Raw genomic sequence first — 15,861 nt, forward strand, 5'->3', positions numbered from 1 at the left:
GTGCAAGTCTCTTCTAGTACCCACACAAGTCCCTGCATCAAGGATGGTGCAAGTCTCTTCTAGTGCCCACACAAGTCCTTGTGCAGGAGATAGCCCAAGCCTCCTCACTCGCACACGTCCCTGCACCAAGGATGGTGCAAGTCTCTTCTAGTGCCCACACAAGTCCCTGCATCAAGGATGGTGCAAGTCTCTTCTAGTGCCCACACAAGTCCTTGTGCAGGAGATCGCCCAAGCCTCCTCACTCGCACACGTCCCTGCACCAAGGATGGTGCAAGCCTCCTGTAGTGCCCACACAAGTCCTTGCAGCAGGGATGGCGCAAGCCTCTTCACTCAGACGTCCCTGCACCAGGCACCACACTAACTCACCTCTCATGCACAAAGGGTTGGCAAAAGCATGCAATCTTCAACTGGTGGAATTACTAACCCGTGCCCACTTCCATGACCTCACCTGTAGGAGTCGTTGAGCCGGGCGTGGCGCTCAGCTGCTAGGGTGCGGATCTGATCCCAGTTGGCTATCAGCTCCTCTCGCTTCACCTGGATCTGGGGTGCGTTTTGTGGGTGAGACTGTTGCAGGCGGTCAGACTCTGAGCAGAGCGCTTTCACCTAAACAATGAAAGCATGTTACGCTTCATGAAATTTTGGGAACATTGAGGGGCTTTCTGTTGTTGGATATGCAAGAACACCACAACAAACAATTACTTTAGACAGCCCGTTATCAAACACTGGTGTGTGGACTCCACCGATGATTTACTTGCAACACCTCTCCACTGGCCTTATGCACAATCTCCAGGACGTCCGAGATGCTGTCAAGACATTGTGTGTCAAGACACACAATGCAGCTCCAGTGCAAGGAGATACACAACTACCTATGTGGAAGACATGAGTTATGCATGTACACACAACTTTACCACTACTTATACCACACTCCATCCCATGTCCCCCCTGCCACACTTACAGTTCCAGTACTACACCCAATAACCTAGACCCTGCAGTCGCACTGTACCACATCTCACCTGTTCCTGTCCCACAACTCATAAGCACAGATTTCTCCTCAAGAAACCCTGAAACATTGATTCCTCATCTCCTGCCTCTGACACTCCTGAAACCCAGTGATCAGTCTTAGGGCACAAAGCCCAGAAGTGTCCTCTGAAGAAGCTCCAGACTAATCCTCAGCAGATCTTTACAATTAGTTTACTCACATCATGCACTCATCATAGCTTGAAGGCACCCTACAATACCTTGTCCTCCAGCGCAGCCAGGTCCCTCTCCAAGCCTTCATGTTTTCGCAGTAGAGCCTGAACGCTGGCCAGGTCGCGACCAAAGTCATCAGACGCCATGAGCTGCTCCTTCTCCTTTATCCAGCCGATAGTCTCGTCCACATCCCTGCAGAGGAAGAGAGCAGCAGCTTGTGTCAGAAGTTACTATGTATTGGTTGCCCATCAAGGAATTTTTGGGATACTCAACCAGTGGCATATCGCGGCCTATGTGTAGAATCCAGCAACACATTTCTATTGGGCAAAATAATTTTTTTTCCAAATGCACCAAGAAAGGAAAATGCTACTTACCAGTATGCATCTGTTCATGGCATTTAGAGCTGGAGATTCACACACTGTGCATAGATCGCCATCTGTTGTTGGGCCCGGACGTTTGCACTTTGTTGTTGTCTTGGAAGAAGTCTTTGGAAGTCACAAGATAGGGGACTCCTCCTTTGGACAATAGTGCGCATGGGCATCGACTCCATCGTCAGATAGTTTTTTCGTCAGTAAGGGAAATGGAGTTTTGTGAGAAATAGATGTCCATGTATGATGTATCTAAATAAGAATACTGGAACAGATAAAGGTAGCTGGGGAGGTGGGTGGGCGTGTGTGAATCTGTAGCTCTACATGCAAAGAACAGATGCATACTGGTAAGTAGCATTTTCCGTTCGAGGCAAATGAGCTGCAGATCACACACTGGGCATAGATTGCATAGCAGTACTCCTCCTTAGCGGCGACCACCAGTATCTGTTGCAGTAGTTTGAAATAGCGTTTTGAGTACAGCCTGGCCCACACTAGCTTGTTTTGCCAGCACATCTACACAATAGTGTTTTGTGAATCTGTGCGGTGTAGACCATGTAGCTGCTTTGCAGATGTCATCTAAGGGAATGTTCCCTAAAAATGCCATTGAAGCCCCTATTTTGCAGGTAGAGTGGGCTTAAGGGGGAATAGACAGTGTACGTTTTTCTTTGTGATAGCAAATTTGTATACATTTGAACAAAACACCTTGCAATCCCAGACTTTGATATGGGATTGCCTTTATGTGGTGGTGAGATGTATACAAAAAGTTTTGTTTTACGAAAAGGTTTTGTTCTGTCAATATAGTAAAGGAGTGCTCTTTTTACGTCTAGAGTATGAAGAGCTATTTCTGCTACTGTTTGTGGTTGCGAGAAGAACACTGGAAACTCAGATTGGTTAAGATGGAAGGGAGAGATAACTTTAGGAAGGAATTTGTCCTGAGAACCACTTTGTTATGATGGAGTTGTAAAAATGGTTCTTGAATAGTTAGTTTGACCGCACTCCTTAAGACGTAAAGAATGTCTCCCTTTAGCACTCGTGAGAAACGTAATAAAAGTGAGTGATCTTTCAATGTTTTAATCCTTTATTAGATCATAAACGTAAATCCATTAATTCTTCATGGTTATTTTTTGAATCATATTCCATGGTTTCAAAGTAAATGAATCTTTACATGGTGTGATTCGAGGTTCATACTACCCAATGCATTTCGGGCTTATGAGCCCTTCATCGGGGGCTAACAAACTGAAAATGAGGAAACGGGGTGTCAACACATCTGTACATTCATATTGAAAGATCACAAACTTTTATTAAGTTTCTCACGAGTGCAAAAGGGAGACATTCTTTACGTCTTAAGGAGTGCGGTCAAACCTTACTACATCCTCATACTCAGGAGGATTCACCCAATTGCACCACTTACAAATTTACCTTGATAAATACTTATTGTATCCAGGAGTGCGATACTCTGTTCACTTACCGTCTTGAATAGTTAGTGCCTGTAGCTCGCTGACTAAGTAATGGCCACAAGGAAAGCGACTTTCCATGTACGAAATTGTAGCTCACATTTATGCAGAGGTTCAAATGGAGGACCCATTAATCTTGTAAGGACGATGTTTAGATTCCACACTGGAGAGGGTGGTACCCTGGGAGGAATTATTCTTTTGAGGCATTCCATAAATTCTTTAATAGCAGGCACATTAAACAATTACAGATGTTGTCTGTCGTGTAGGTAAGCTGCTATGGCAGCGAGATGTAATGTAATTGATGTATATTCTAGATTACATCTTTGAAGATGCAGCAGGTAACATATGATGTGTTGAGTGGAGGCATCTAGAGGATTGATGTTGTTGTTGTTACAGTATATGACAAATCTTTTCCACTTGGCTGCATAGCAGGCTCTAGTAGTGGGGCTCCTAGCCTCTTTGATAATGTTCATGCAATCAGGGGAAGATTGAGATAACCACACTCTAGGACTTCAGGAGCCAGATCGCCAGGTTGAGCTGTGCTGGATCTGGGTGTCTGATCTCTCCATGGTTCCGTGTTAAGAGCTGTGGGGAGAGGTGTAGATTTTGGTGCGGGACTACTGAAAGTTCCAGCAATGTTGTGAAACATGGTTGTCTGGCCCATGTTGGAGCAACTAGGATCAGTGTTAGTGACTGTTGCAGCTTGCGCACCACTCATGGAATGAGTGGGAGCGGTGGAAAAGCGTACGCAAATCTGCCTGACCAATTCGTCCATATCGCATTTACTTTGGACAATGGGTGTGGATATCTGGTGGCGAAGCTTGGGCATTTTGTGTTGCAATGTGTGGCACGGAAAACGGTTGAACTTGTGAATGAAGTTCCCACTTGTGAATCTGTGATGTTTGACGACTTAATAGATCTGCCATGTGATTTTGAATTCCTGAGAGATGTTGGGCTAAAAGGAATATGTTTTGAGGAATAGCTCACCTCCATATGCTCGGTGCTAGTTGAGAGAGCTGCAGAGAGTGCTTCCACCCTGTTTTTGTAAATCGCACACTGCGGTCATATTATCTGAGGGGACTAAGACAGCTTTGCATGATATCGGTTTCTGGTATGACTTTAATGCCAGAAAGATTGCTTGTAACTCCAAATGGTTGATGTGGAGTAGCCTTTGCGGAGGTATCCATGTGCCCTGTATGGTATGATAAAGTAGATTAGCTCCCCAGCCGGTGAGTGATGCGTCTGCTGTTAGCACAATCTGTGGAACGGGCTCTATGAACGGTCTCCCGTTCGAAAGCGTTTGGGTGTTCCACCATTGCAGAGAGCGATGCGTGTGGTCGTCCACCAACACCAGATCTGTCAGCTGACATTGAGCTTGGTTCCACTGACTTTTTCAGCATTCTTGTAAGAGGCGCATCTGAAGTCTTGCATGAGGCACTCTGAATATGCAAGAGGCCATCATCCCTATGAGCTGCATGAACACTCGAGCTGGAAGTGAATGTTGTGACTGGAATCTTGTTATAAGGGCTTGCATGCTTGCTATCCAGGCTGGACTGGGATATGCAAGGCTTTTTGATGTGTTTATTGTGGCACCTAGATATTGTTGCATGTGGGACGGTTGGAGGGGAGACTTTGTGAGGTTTATGGTAAACCCCAAGTCAGGAAGTATTTTGATTGTGGCGTGTGTGTTATTTACACACTGGGTATGTGACTTGGCCTTTATGAGCCAGTCGTCCAAATATGGGAAGACATGAATTTGTTGTCTTCCTAAGTGGGCTGCTACCACTACCAGACATTTTGTGAAGACTGGGTGCTGTGGTGATTCCGATTTGGAGAACCTTGAACTGGTAATGCGGACCGTCCACTACAAACCGAAGATATTTCCAGTGAGCAGGGTGTGAGAAAGTGCCATCTTTCTTGCATGGTATGCCCCCACTTTTTGCTGAATTGCTGAATGTACTTTAAGTGTGCCCTGGACTCCTGCCAATCAGGTGCCCAGGGCCTATGTTCCTTCCCTAAAAACCTTAAACCCAAATTGGCAAACCCTGGCCACATGTCAGCCCCTTGTAAATGGTACCCTAGGTACCCAGGGCCTTGTGACTAGGGAAGGCCTCAAAGGGCTGCAGCACTCATTGTGCCACCCTTAGAGGCCCTGTACCCTAACACACACACAGTGCCCTTGCAGGCTGAGTATCTGGGTACAAGACAAAACAAAGAGTCGACAGGGCACACATCCCTGTGTGCCATGCCCACCACCTACCCTGCCCTGGCATACATCAGTCACCCCTCTAGCTGGGTACCCTATGCCAGTGGTGTAGGCACAGGAGCATGAGCCCTGTGCCCCTACAGTACCCAGGCCCATTCCTGGGCACTGTTAAGTGCAGTGCTGCCATTTAAGAGTACATGGTGCTGAGAGCTCGTCAAACACAAACTCCACAGCACCATAATGGCAACACTGAAGACTGAAGTTTGGTATCAAATTTCTCAGCACATTAAACCCGCACTGATGCCAGTGTGGGATTCAATGAAGCAAGCACCACAGACGGCATCTTAGAGATGCCCCCTGAAACCTAAACTACAATCCACGTCTGGTCTGGGAGGCTGTCTAAGCTGCCACACAGCAGACATGTTGCTGGACCCCTGGGTAGGAGAGCCGCTGCTCTCCTGGGCCGGCAACAATGCACATCCTGGGCGAGGTGCAAGATCTCCTCCCCCAGGATGGGCAGGGGGAAGCTTCAAAGGCATGCCGCGTCTGTGAGCTTTCCCAGGTCACTTGCAACCCCCACTATGGCGGGAAACCTGGCCGGAGACCCCAAATAAGGACAGGGGATGTGCCAGCCTGCCAACCCCACCTCTCAGGTGGAGGAGGCGAGGTGAAGCACATCTCTGGGCGCTCGCCATCTTGAAGATGGTAGGCCCTACCCAATCAGGACTACGCTACTGCCCCCCTACCACAGGAGAGTGGCAGAATAGGGGGTGTACCCACCCAGGACAGGGACCCATTGGTCCCTGCCCTTCACCTACCTGTAACGCCCCTAAATCTAGTATTTAGGGACACCCTGAACCTTCCTTCCCCAGATTCCAAATTACAAAATACAAAGTACAAAATACAAAGAAGAGCAAGTAGAAAGAAGACTTGCCGTGCAGCTGCTAAGAAGAGGAAGACACCAACTGCTTTGGCCCCAGCCCTACCGGCCTGTCGACCCTCCTCCTGCTACAATCCGGCACCTCGTGGCTAGCAACCTCACCAACCCAGGAGGACCTGGCTGCCTTTTGGCTCTAAGCACCTGGGACTCCCATGAGCAGAGGCACTGCTCAAAATCAGCATCCAATCCCTGGCATCAGCACAGGAACCGCGAACCCTGAACACTCTGCACCCGCCAAGCCTGGCCTGTGCCAGAGTGAACAAAGACCACGAGGATGACCCCCCAGCGACTGACCCAGAGTCCGGCACCCAAGAACTTCCCTCGACGCTCCAGACGACGCCTGCAGCCTCAGAACCAGGGACCCCCCCCCCCCAACCGCGAACAGAGGGTAAGATTTCCCGACACCAAAAGGCACCCCTGCACCTGGCGCCCTGCGGCCCCCTGTGCCCAAATCCTGGGTACCTATCTATCCTCCAACTACCCAACTTACCTCTCGAAGTGGTGGTGGCACCTGAAGAATCGTCGTCCTAGAGCTTGCAGCCTTTTTCCAACCCGGAGCTTTCCCATTGAAATCAATTGAGCGCCCGAAGGCTCAAAAGTACCCTGCACCAAGCCGCCCAAGTGGCCCTGGCAGTGTAACCTCTGCACCTATCTACTCCCCCATTTTCCCTGAGCAAGTGACCAGGAGCCCAGCTCCCACAGCCGCGTGGCCCAGTCAGCAGCCACCAACCAAGGCCCCCCTGCCTCCCATAGGATAACATTGGGCCTAACTCACTCTGCCCCTGCGCCGCTGAGGGTGTAACTGTACCTACCTAACCCTGGGAGGCCACCCCCCACCCCCCCCCCCCCCGATTACTTACCCAAAAGCCGATAACTCGATTTTCTCCATAGGGTAACATTGACTTGTTTCTTCTAAACTTTCTTCTAAGTGTGGAGTTTCAAAAACTTAAAATATTAACCAATAATCAGCCGAGTAACGAAAGGAATATGCTACTTACCAGTATGCATCTGTTCTTGGCATGTAGAGCTGCAGATCTACACACCTTTGCATAGATCGCCATCTGGTGTTGGGCCCGGATGTTTGCAGTTTGTTTTTCCTCTTGGAAAGTCTTTGGAAGTCACGAGGTCGGTGACTCCTCCTTTGGATCGTATTGCACATGGGCTTCGGCTCCATCCTCGGATTGTTTTTTTCTGCCATCGGGCTCGGATGTAATCTTCGCGCTCCGGTTCCGAACAGCTTCCAGTTAGACGATAGACGCGCAATCCTCACCCCAAATCGCGGTATTGTTTCGATCGCGATCTCCCCACTCGACGCGCCTTCTCATCGGCACAGACCTTCGGTTCCAGTCGTCGACGGCGGCCTTCGGGCCTCTCCAAGCTCCGGTCCTGGCTAATGGAAAGGACTCCATTTAAAAAGTGCCCTCGATGTGGGTCCAAATTTCCCCACACCGATCTCCCCTGAACACGAGGCTCGAGACTGTCCAGCGTGCAAGTCCTTCCGGTCCAAAAAGACTATTCGGGACCGAAGAGCCAGAAGAACCATGGCGCACTCCTCGACGACTATTCCGGACGACATCTTCGGAGACGGCATCGACGCTCCAGAACAGCATTACACAGACGAGGGCCTCGTCAGCGCTTCCGAAGCAGACGACTTAGATGTGGAGGACATCACCCAGGCGCAGAGGGTCGTGAGTACTGATCTCCACCCCCCCCCCCCCCTCCCTCCCAGCACCGAAAAAGGCTCCGGTCACGCCTTCGCCTCCGGGCCTGGGAAAGACCAAGGACACTGCTTCCAACACCGCACCTTCGGGCCCGGTAAAGAAGCCAAGCAAGCCTTCCGGCAGCTCGAGCCAACCTACCGTCGGTGCCAATAAGGAATATGCTACTTACCAGACTTACCAGTATGCATCTGTTCTTGGCATGTAGAGCTGCAGAGCCACACACTAAGGATAAGATCACCATCTGGTGTTGGGCTCGGATGATTGCAGGTTGTTGTCGTCTTCGGAAGAAGTCTTTGGTCACGAGATAGGCGATTGTCTTCGGCACCGACCTCGTGAATTCCAAAGACTTTCCAAGAGGAAAAACAAACTGAAAACATCCGGGCCCAATCCCAGATGGCGATCTATGCACAAGTGTGTAATCTGCAGCTCATATGCCTCGAACACGAAAATACTCACCTGCTTTTAGGAGAGATCCCAGGGCTGGATCTTGGTGACCAGCACTGACCCAGAAAAATATTCACAACCGTACTTACCAGTAACCCAATTTTCTTCCATAGGAAACCAGTGACTGTTTTTCTGTGAAATTTCATCTAAGTGTCGATTTTTGCATACTTTAAATATTCTCTAAAAATCGCGCTAACTGTGAAAACGTAATTACTTACCTGTTTTAGATAGAGGTCCCATTACTGAGTCTAAGCACACAGTACTGGAATAAAAAAAGTAACGAGAACATACAATACCTGCAACTTGAATTTTCTTCCATAGGGAATCATTGACTGACATTTCTTTTAAGTGTCAACTTTTAAAATAGCAAAATATTGTCTAAAACTAATCACAGTAACTAAGTCGACTTTTATCACTTGTGCCTAAGAACTGACCCAGGACTGAATCTAGGATCCAGTCCTGGAATTACAAAAGTAATTTTGAAAGTAGTCTATTGCAAATAACTTAAAACTTCCATTTAACTCAATGCATTATTGTGTTTAAAATTGTGTTGCCTATTGCAACCTGTTACTTTCTACAAAAGCCACTTGCATATTGCAAAAGTATTTATCTAAATCATCTCATTCTGAGAAAGTATATTTTTTAATACCTATTGTTGGTTCTAAAATAAAACAACCATATATTTTTTATATATAAACCATTGGCCCAGAGTTCAGTTCTTGAGTGTGTGAGACCATTTGTTGACTGAGTGTGTGCAACAAATGCTTTACACCGTCCTCTGATAACTACCTTACTGTTCGACCAAGCTACTACTTTAGAGAGTAAGGTTATATCTAACTTTAGCCTCTGCCAAACCTCTGGGGACTGTGGACTCTGTACAAACTGTACCTATTTGGGAACAGTATTGAATAGGCTACTTACCAGTATGCATCTGTTCTTGGCATGTAGGGCTGCTGACATTCATATCTATGCATAGATCGCCGCCTAGTGTTGGGTCCGGATGTTTGCACGTTGTTGTCCTGGAAGAGTCTTCGAAGTATCACGAGATAGGTGACTCCTCCCCTGGACCACAGTGCGCATGGGCATCCTCTCCATCCTTAGATTGTTTTTCGCCATTGTGGCAGTGATGGAGTAGATACAGTAAGTGATGACCATGCTATACAGTAATTCTGAGAGCTGCAGCTGCTACAGGCGCCGGGGAGGAGGGTGGGCGATATGAATGTCAGCAGCCCTACATGCCAAGAACAGATGCATACTGGTAAGTAGCATATTCAGTTCGAGGCATGTGGGCTGCTGAATTCATATCTGTCCATAGAATACATAGCAGACCCTCCTATTAGCGGCGGCTACCCGTGCCAGCTGCAGCAGTCTGAAAAAGAGTTTTGAGAACAGCCTGTCCTACAGCTGCCTGCTGTTTTGAGTGTACATCTACGCAGTAGTGTTTGGTAAATGTATGTATAGTGGACCATGTGGCTGCTCTACAGATTTCCTGTAAAGGAATGTTTCCCAGGAAAGCCATGGACGCCCCTAACTTTCGTGTTGAGTGGGCTCGTGGGGGAATCGTTAATGTGCGTTTAGCTTTTTGATAGCAAATTTGAATACATTTAACGATCCATCTGGCTATCCCTGCTTTGGAAATGGCGTTGCCCTTGTGTTGTGGAGAAAAGGCAACGAAAAGTTGTTTTGTTTCCCTAAAGTCCTTAGTTCTGTCTATATAGTACATGAGGGCCCTATTTACATCTAGTGTATGGAGCATTCTCTCTGCGACATTTTGTGGACTTGGAAAGAAAGCAGGCAGTTCAATAGTTTGATTCATGTGGAACTGCGATATCACTTTGGGCATGAATTTGGGGTTGGTACGTAGTACGACCCTGTTGGCGTGAACCTGTATGAATGGTTCTTGAACGGTTAGTGCCTGGAGTTCACTAACTCTCCTTAAAGAAGTGATTGCTACTAGGAAAGCTACTTTCCAGGTGAGGAATTTAATCTCGCATGAGTGCAGAGGTTCGAAGGGTGGACCCATCAGGCGTGTGAGGACCAAGTTGAGGTTCCACATTGGAGCCGGTGGGTGGCTTGGAGGAATTACTCGTTTAAGTCCCTCCAAGAAAGCTTTGATGGCAGGCACTCTGAATAAAGAGAGGTGCTGCCTGTTCTGGAGATAGGCTGCTATCGCGGTTAAATGGACACATATTGAATTGTATGCCAGATTGCATCGGTATAAGTGTAAGAGGTAACAGATGATGTTTTGAATGGATGCGTCTAGCGGGTTAATGTCATTGTTGTTGCAGTAAATGACAAACCTCTTCCATTTAGCCGCATAGCAAGCTCTGGTAGTGGGTCTTCTGGCCTTCTTGATGATATCCATACAGTCAGGTGGCAGGTTTAGGTAGCCAAACTCTAGGACTTCAGGAGCCAGATTGCCAGGTTCAGCTGTTGCGGATCTGGGTGCTGAATTTCGCCATGGTTCTGAGTTAAAAGTGCAGGTTTGATCCGCAGCCTTTGATGCGGCACCACGGAAAGTTCTAGAAAGGTGGTGTACCATGGTTGGCGCGCCCATGTGGGAGCAACTAGGATGAGTGTCAGTGAGTGTTGTCGCAGTTTGCGTGCCACTAGCGGTATCAATGGCGCTGGGGGAAAAGCGTACGCAAATCTGCCGGACCAGTTCATCCATATCGCATTGCCCTGTGACTGCGGATGTGGGAACCTGGCGGCAAAGTTTTGGCATTTTGCGTTTTCGTTTGTGGCGAATAGGTCCATCTCTGGATGACCCCACTGTTGGAAGTACAGTTTGAGTACTGACGGATGTAGCTCCCACTCGTGCATCTGGTGGCTGTGTCTGCTGAGCAGATCCGCCATCTGGTTGTCCTTGCCGGGAAGGTGTTCCGCCATGAGGAATATGTTCCTCTGAATGGCCCACTTCCACATGCTCTGAGCCAGATGAGACAACTGTGGAGAGTGTGTTCCTCCCTGCTTCTGTATGTAGTACATGGCAGTCATGTTGTCCGTCCGGATCAACACGACTTTGTTGCACAAGTGTACTTTGAATGCCTTCATGGCTAGGAAGATTGCCATCAGTTCCAGAACGTTGATGTGCATCTTCCTTTGTTGTGTCGTCCATAGTCCCTGCACTGTGTAAGTGAGTACATGAGCTCTCCAACCCTGGAGAGAGGCGTCCGCTGTCAGTATTATCTGTGGAACAGGCTCTTGGAACGGTCGGCCCTTGCAAAGGTTTTGTGGATTCCACCAATGCAGAGAGTTGTATGCCCGACCGCTCACCAACACTAGGTCTTTTAATTGCCCATGAGCCTGATTCCATTGACGTGCCAAGCACTCCTGAAGCGGGCGCATATGTAGTCTTGCATGCGGGACTATGAAGATGCAGGAGGCCATCATGCCTATCAACTGCATGAACACTCGCGCTGGAAGGGAGTGTTGAGGTTTGAACTTTGCGATCAGCAGTTGCATGCTGTTGATCCTCACTAAATTCGGCTGAGCTGTGGCCGCCAGAGTGTCTATGGTCGCGCCCAGGTACTGTTGTACGTGTGCGGGTTGGAGATGTGATTTTGGGTAATTTAGTGAGAATCCCAGACTGTGAAGAAGGTGAATGGTGAGGGACATGTGGCTGGCACATTGCTGGGCTGACTTTGCCTGAACAAGCCAGTCGTCCAGGTAAGGGAAGACGTGAATGTGTTGTCTCCGTAGATGTGCCGCCACAGTCGCTAGGCACTTGGTAAAGACCCTGGGTGCTGTTGTGACTCCGAAGGGGAGAACCTTGAACTGATAGTGATGGCCTTGAATAGTGAACCCGAGATATTTTCTGTGTGAAGGGTGTATGGGTATGTGGAAATACGCATCTTTTAGGTCCAGTGTGGCTAGGAAGTCTCCCTGACTGAGCAGCGGGAGAACCTGCTGTAGGGTGAGCATATGGAAATGCTCTGAGAGAATGTATCGGTTGAGGGGTCTCAGGTCTAGTATAGGTCTGAGTGACCCGTCCTTTTTTGGGATTAAGAAGTACAGAGAGTACACCCCTGTCCCCTGCTGGTTGACGGGCACGACCTCTATTGCACCTTTTTGCAGCATACTTAGCACTTCCTGCTGCAATAATGCTAAGTGCTCTACGGACATAGGACGGTGCTTTGGCGGTATGTTGGGTGGAGTGGACGTTAATTCGAGACAGTAACCGTGTTGGATAATGTCCCTGACCCACCTGTCTGTGGTGATGGTTTTCCACGTGGACAGGAACCGCTGGAGTCTCCCCCCGACAGGTGTTATGTGGTCGGGGGGCAGGGAGAGGGAGTCACTGTTTGTTTTTGGGTGAGGACCTGGTGTTGCCGTAACCACGTCCTCTGCCCTTGGTGCTGGAGCCACGATATCCACCTCTGTTGGTTTTATCATAGGTACTTTGTGTGCCCCCTTTAGTGTACTGCTGCTGTGACCCCTGACCTCTAGCTGCTCCTCTATTCCCGGGGCGACGAAAGGAGCCACTACGAAACTGCTGCGTCTGCAGAGCCCCCATTGATTTCGCAGTGTCAGTGTCTTTTTTAATTTTCTCGAGGGTAGTGTCAACGTCAGGGCTGAATAAGTAGTCGGGGTTGACTGGTTGATTCAAGATGTTGTTCTGAATCTCCGGCTTGAAGCCTGAGATTCTCAACCATGCGTGTCGTCTCAACATGACGCTTTTATTGATTGCCCTTGCCGTTGTGTCGGCAGCATCCAGGGCGCACTTGATGGATGCATTGGTTAGGAGTTGTCCCTCTCTGATGAGGAGCGCCGCTGCCTCTTTGTATTCATCTGGCAAATGTTGGAGTAGGGATTCTAGTGTGTCGTAGTGGGAACGATCATAACGGGCCAGGAGTGCCTGTGTGTTGGCAATGCGCCAGATGTTTGCCGCTTGCGCTGCTATCCTTTTGCCTGATGTCTCCAGCACTTTGGACTCCTTGTCGGGGGGAGGAGCATCACCCGTTGTTTGTGAATGGGCTCGTTTGCGAGCATTAGCAACAACCATGGAGTCTAAAGGTAACTGACCCCTAATGTACATAGGGTCTTCGGGTGCAGGCTTGTATTTTTCAATCCTGGGGTTTAGCACCCGTGCCCTGGTTGTTTCCTTAAAAATGTCCTTTGCAGGTTTGAGAACTCCTTTCAACATGGGCAGAGTTTTGACAGTTCTTTCGGAAGAAGCGAAAGTGTCTACCAAGAAGTCTTCTTCAACAGTGTCAGAATGAAGTTCTACTCCATGATTGGCAGCAGCCCGTTCTATGAGGGCATTGAAGGCAGCAGTGTCCTCTGTGGGAGATGTCTTTGTGCTGTAAAGCTGCGTGTCATGGGTATCTGGCGCGGTACCCTGGTCTGTAGGGTCATCCCATGCCTGATCTGGGTCTTGCAGATGCTCATCAGGATCGACATCCCCAGGGTAGGTGGTATCATCTCCCATATAGTCCTCTATTGCGGATTGGGATGCCCACGCAAGCATTATAAAATATGGATGGGCGGATTACCGGGGGATGTGGCTGGAGCGGCCGGTGGAGGTAGAGGATCGTCCATGGGGATAATCCATGAGGCCGGTCAAGTTGGGGGGGTGCCGCATAGAGGGGGGGGGGGGGGGGGAATAAGGGGGGTCATGTTTTATTGTGCTACGGCTGGGTTGCAGGATATTACATGGTGCGACGCAGGGGAAAGGGTGGGGGGCGTGGGGGGGTTGTAGTATTTTAGTGTCTTTTTATTATATTGTCGGATGGCATACATAAAAGTGGATTGCTTCTGTAACATGCTGCTATATGACTACGTAGACGACTGATATGCAGGGTGCTGTGATATCTATGAAAACGACAAATAAAATATGTTTAAAAAAAAAAAAGAAGGGCAATTCCTTGCATACTCTGGAAAGAGCTGCTGGAGTTGGACCTTGGTAGGATTGGAACCAGTTTTTCATCTTTTTGAGTTTACAGAGAGACATTAACTCTCCCATCTTGAGATGGAGGTGAGGGGTCAGGTCAAGTTTCACAACCATATTCTCTGCATCCATTATTTTACAAATTGTTGAAATCTTTTCAAGAGGCCTAAAAAACTTCGAAGTACTTGCACTTCTAACTACAGTAGACTTTTAAAATACTAAAGGGACCCAACTAAGGCCCTAACAAGACTTTTAAAAATTAAGAAAAAATTGTCAATTTTGCATTGTAGTTGTGTGATCAGGTGTTAAATAAGTAGTACAACAAATGCCAAGTCAGAGACCCCCACCGCTGATCCACCAATGTAGGAAGCTGACTTGGTATATACTAAACCACAGTAAGGTATAGTGTGCATAGAGTCCACTGCATCACCAGAGAATAAAGTAGACAATACTAAAAGCTCTATTTGTGGTTGTGTGATTGAGCAGTTAAGCTAAACATGGGCGGTGTTAAATATTTATTGTACACACTAAGGCAAGAAATAATTACACACACTGACTCAATCCAGACGAATTGTTTTGTATAAAATGATATTACTCTGATATTTTATTCTTCGAACCAAGAGGAACTCAGTTGCATGTAAGTGACAGTTTCAAAGCAGCAATACTTTTAAAATGTAGTTTGAATTGTTTCCCAAGGCAGTAAAAAATGCTTTATAGTAATAGAAATACTTTAGTGATATCGATATAGAACAGTAGAACTTTGCAATAGAAATGGAAAGACTTTTGTATGCAATAGGATGGGAATCTAATGCAATCCTATGGGAAGAAAGGAATATGCTACTTACCAGTATGCATCTGTTCTTGGCATGTAGAGCTGCAGATCTACACACTAAGCATAGATCGCCATCTGGTGTTGGGTCCGGATGTTTGCACTTGTTTTTGTCCTGGAAAGTCTATGGAAGTCAGGAGGTATGCGACGCCTCCTTAGGATCATAGTGCGCATGGGCATCGGCTCCATCCTCAGATTGTTTTTCGCCAGCAGGGAAATGATGGAGCTTTGTAAGAAACAGGAAGATGCCCTTGTATACCGTATCTAAAGATAATACTGGAAGCCGGGGAGGTGGGTGGGCATGTGTAGATCTGCAGCTCTACATGCCAAGAACAGATGCATACTGGTATGTAGCATATTCCGTTCGAGGCATATGAGCTGCAGATTACACACTATGCATAGATTGTATAGCAGTCCCACTCATTAGTGGCAGCCACCAGTATCTGTTGCTGTAGTCTGAAATAGGGTTTTGAGTACAGCTTGGCCCACACTGGCTTGTTTTGATTGCACATCTACACAATAGTGTTTCGTGAACGTATGTGGTGTAGACCATGTAGCTGCTTTGCAGATGTCATCTAATGGAATGTTGCCTAAGAATGCCATAGAAGCCCCTATTTTTCTTGTAGAGTGGGCTCTAGGAGGAACAGTTAAAGTGCGTTTTGCTTTGTGGTAGCAAATTTGTATGCATTTAACAATCCATCTGGCAATTCCAGACTCAGATATGGGATTGCCTTTGTGTGGTGGTGAGAAAGAAACAAAAAGTTGTTTGGTTTTTCGAAAAGGTTGTGTTCTTTCAATGTAACAGAGTAATGCTCTTT

At 47.8% G+C, this 15,861-nt stretch overlaps 1 protein-coding gene across 6 annotated transcripts in view; it reads right to left on the minus strand.

Annotated features, from left to right (window-relative positions):
• SPTAN1 (spectrin alpha, non-erythrocytic 1) overlaps nucleotides 1–15,861 on the minus strand; it is a 724,155-nt gene that overhangs the window by 574,366 nt on the left and 133,928 nt on the right. For all 6 annotated transcript variants that reach the window (XM_085614072.1, XM_085614071.1, XM_085614070.1 and 3 more), the window contains exons 7-8: nucleotides 1,239–1,383; nucleotides 449–603 (exon numbers count right to left, since the gene is read on the minus strand). In XM_085614072.1, the coding sequence (XP_085470198.1) occupies nucleotides 449–603; nucleotides 1,239–1,383 (300 nt within the window). The remainder of the gene's footprint in view (nucleotides 1–448; nucleotides 604–1,238; nucleotides 1,384–15,861) is intronic.

Source organism: Triturus cristatus, chromosome 1_2, assembly GCF_964204655.1.
Source record: "Triturus cristatus chromosome 1_2, aTriCri1.1, whole genome shotgun sequence".
In the NCBI taxonomy this organism is placed as follows: domain Eukaryota; kingdom Metazoa; phylum Chordata; class Amphibia; order Caudata; family Salamandridae; genus Triturus; species Triturus cristatus.